Consider the following 3,063-nt stretch of genomic DNA (forward strand, 5'->3'; position numbering starts at 1 on the left):
GAGTCCTGATATTAAGTTTAGGTTTAATTAGACATTAAGATACTTATAACCAAGTCAAGGTCTGGTTCCATCCATCATTATCTGGGCTCCAAGGGTGTTCTGACAGCAGAAGGATTCTGACATCTCTCTGGCATTGGGGCTTCAGATGCTTTTCTTCTTTCCTAGCATGAGACTGTCAGAAAAAAAAATGTAAGATTTTAGAGGGTGGAGAGGAAGGGGGGTCCGTTGTTTCAATAGTTTGGCAGCAAAGGTGTCTATGGTTACAGAGTGAGAGAAGATTCTGTGGTTTGAGGCCTGAGAAGATAGAAAGATAGAGTTGTTGTTTGCTGAGTTGAAGCAATGTTACTGGGCACTTAGGTCCATAACTTCTGCCTCAGTTTTTCTACCTTCCAAAAGAAATTAGAAAATAGAAATTGCTAAAAGAAGTTGTTACATTTACAGTTTAGCCAAGATAGGTATTATAAAGGAGGAGAACCCAATTTTCCTCATTGTCTCTTTGCCAGTGTTAAGATTTATAACTGTTGAGACCAAGATTACAAGATATGTAGATTCAGCTATGAGATGGTTTTATATATCCTTCCTTGTTGAATGGATGGTACCTCAGGCTCCTCCCATTGTCTGGCTTCCCACTTTGAACACACTTTCTCCGTTTTCACAGTATGAAGGGCACAGGTGTCTCTAGGATATAGAACACTTGTGCCCTGCAACTGCCATTCTCTCTCAGTGTGGCATCATGGCGTCATGATCATAGCAGCACATTTGCGGAGAGCTCAAACACATTAAGTCCAAAACAGAGAGAGATGGCAGTTTTATGGTAGTTGAAGGGGAAGTTCCGTAGTCTGTGAGCCCTTTGCATTAGCGTCCATGTTGGAGTGGGTAGGCAGGCATCTCACTGTCTCATTAACTAGGGCGTTCTACAATGTAAATCTTTTTCCTCGGGACTGGCCGTTTGTTCAGGGGCAATGCTAGTCGTGAGCTGGCTCCACGAGTCTGTGGAAGAGTTGCCAAGTCCAAGGACTTGGGGACTAATTGCTGCAGTGTGGGTTTTTGTTTTTACTTTTGTCCTTTTGTCCTTATAGATCTATTTTCTTTTTCCAGCTGAGTTACGGAATGTGACAAATTCTCATTCTAACCAGCCAAGGTAAGAAAAAGTGTTGCTGATGCAGATGGAAAAGTTAAGGGTTTAGTAGTGTAAGATAACTGTTTACTATGCTCAGAGATGCTTACTTCAAAATTTTGGCTTGTCTTCAGCTAGCTGGAAATACAGGAAAATTGTACAGTTCCACATACCTTCCCATTCCCAGAAAAATATGGAGTGAATGGCATAATCCTTGTAGAGACTTCTTAGTGCTAGTAAGAGGGCAATGACAGACAGCAATGCATGGAGCTCCTTGAGATAACTTCCTCTGATTTTATTTGCAGTAAAGGTTTGTGACAATATCGACCGGGAAATAAATTTGTAAAGGTTTTTGATTTATATAAAAATGTAAACGGGGCAAATTTCAGTAGAGTAGGCCCAGGACTTGGACTTATTATAGAAATGGTACAGCTAATTTGAGATTCAGGTCTTTCTACAGTTGCTTTCCCCAGAAAACTTAACCTGTTACTTTTGTTTTGGTCTTTAGCAATGAAGGTGATGCCATCAAGGTTTTTGTGCGAATCCGTCCTCCTGCAGAGGGCGCTAGATCCGCAGACGGAGAGCAGAGCTTGTGCCTATCTGTGCTCTCCCACACTGCTCTCCGGCTGCACTCCAACCCAGACCCCAAGACCTTCGTGTTTGATTATGTTGCGGGCATGGATACCACTCAGGTATAGTCACTGGAAACGTACCCTTTCATTTGGAATGTGTAATGTTGAGGTTTAATTTCTGGGCACTTTTTAGTCTGGTAGATTTCAGATACGAAAGCTAAAACATTTCATAAATATTTTCAATCTGATGTTTTAGGCAGTTGTCTTCTTTGTTCTTTAAACTTTGTCCCAGAATCACACAGTGCGGTTTATGTCTCTTTCTCTGCATACCGGTGAGGATAAAGACTTCAGAACCACTTAAGCAATCATTGGTATAGCTGACTTTCTAGTTTAAGGCGACTATGACTGAGCTGCCGAAGGTGGCTCAGGTCTCCCTAACTGAGCTCAAGCTACAAGACCCACGTGAAGGCTGGAGAGTTTCTCAGCATTGTCTGCTGACTTCCAGATCTGTACCTGCCCCCAAACAGGCACAAGTGAATGTCAGTCACTGCTTTTCTGGTTAAGGCCAATTCAGCTAAGCTCTAATACCGCTGTCTAACAGAACTTTCTACAGTGGTGGAAATACTTAATATCTGACCTGTTTCAGCAACCTCCAGACACATGGTGATTTAAACTTAATTAAAATGAAATATAGTTTAAATTTTGGTTCCTTGGGGGCATTAGTCATACATGGCTCCTAATCATTTACAATATGGCTAATGTGTTGGGGAACAAAGTTAAATAGCCACATGCAGTTTATGGTTACTGTATCAGACATCGTAGGTCTTTGTTTTTTCCTTTGAAATGGGACCTTGTGTATCCCAGCCTCGCCTGGAGTACACTATGTAGCCAAAGATGACCTCAGACTTCAGATCTGCTTGCCCCCAACTCCTGAGTGCTGAGATTACAGGCCTGTACTGTGGTGCCTGGCATAGGTGTGTGCTGCTGAGGACTGCAGTGTGGAAGCACCCCTCACAGCTCTCTCTGCACAGGAGATTTGTTTGTTTTGTAAAATATTTAGATCACTTTTCAGCAAGAAAATTGCTGGTCAATAGAAATATAAAATGAGCTACACTTATAATTTAAAATATCTTTTTTGTTGTTTGTTTATGTGGTTGGTTTTGTTTTGTTTTGAGACATGGTTTCTCTGTGTGTAGTCCTGGCTGTCCTGGAGCTCTCCCTGTAAGGCAGGCTGACCTTGAACTCAGAGATCTCTTGCCTCTACCTCTCAAGTGCTAGAATTAATGGTGTGTGCTATCACCGTCTGGATGAATCTGGATTCTTTTTCTTCTTTCTTTCTTTCTTTCTTTCTTTCTTTCTTTCTTTCTTTCTTTC

General features: G+C 41.7%; 1 protein-coding gene across 1 annotated transcript in view; it reads left to right on the plus strand.

The window, feature by feature from the left end:
• Positions 1-864: 864 nt before the first annotated feature.
• Positions 865-3,063, plus strand: part of Kif15 (kinesin family member 15) — a 59,452-nt gene continuing 57,253 nt past the window's right edge. Inside the window, exons 1-3 of the mRNA XM_055601557.1 lie at positions 865-876; positions 1,080-1,141; positions 1,626-1,809. Of these exons, the coding sequence (XP_055457532.1) occupies positions 865-876; positions 1,080-1,141; positions 1,626-1,809 (258 nt within the window). The remainder of the gene's footprint in view (positions 877-1,079; positions 1,142-1,625; positions 1,810-3,063) is intronic.

The sequence above is a fragment of the Psammomys obesus genome, unplaced genomic scaffold, assembly GCF_907164565.1.
Source record: "Psammomys obesus unplaced genomic scaffold, mPsaObe1.curated_primary_1811, whole genome shotgun sequence".
In the NCBI taxonomy this organism is placed as follows: Eukaryota; Metazoa; Chordata; class Mammalia; order Rodentia; family Muridae; genus Psammomys; species Psammomys obesus.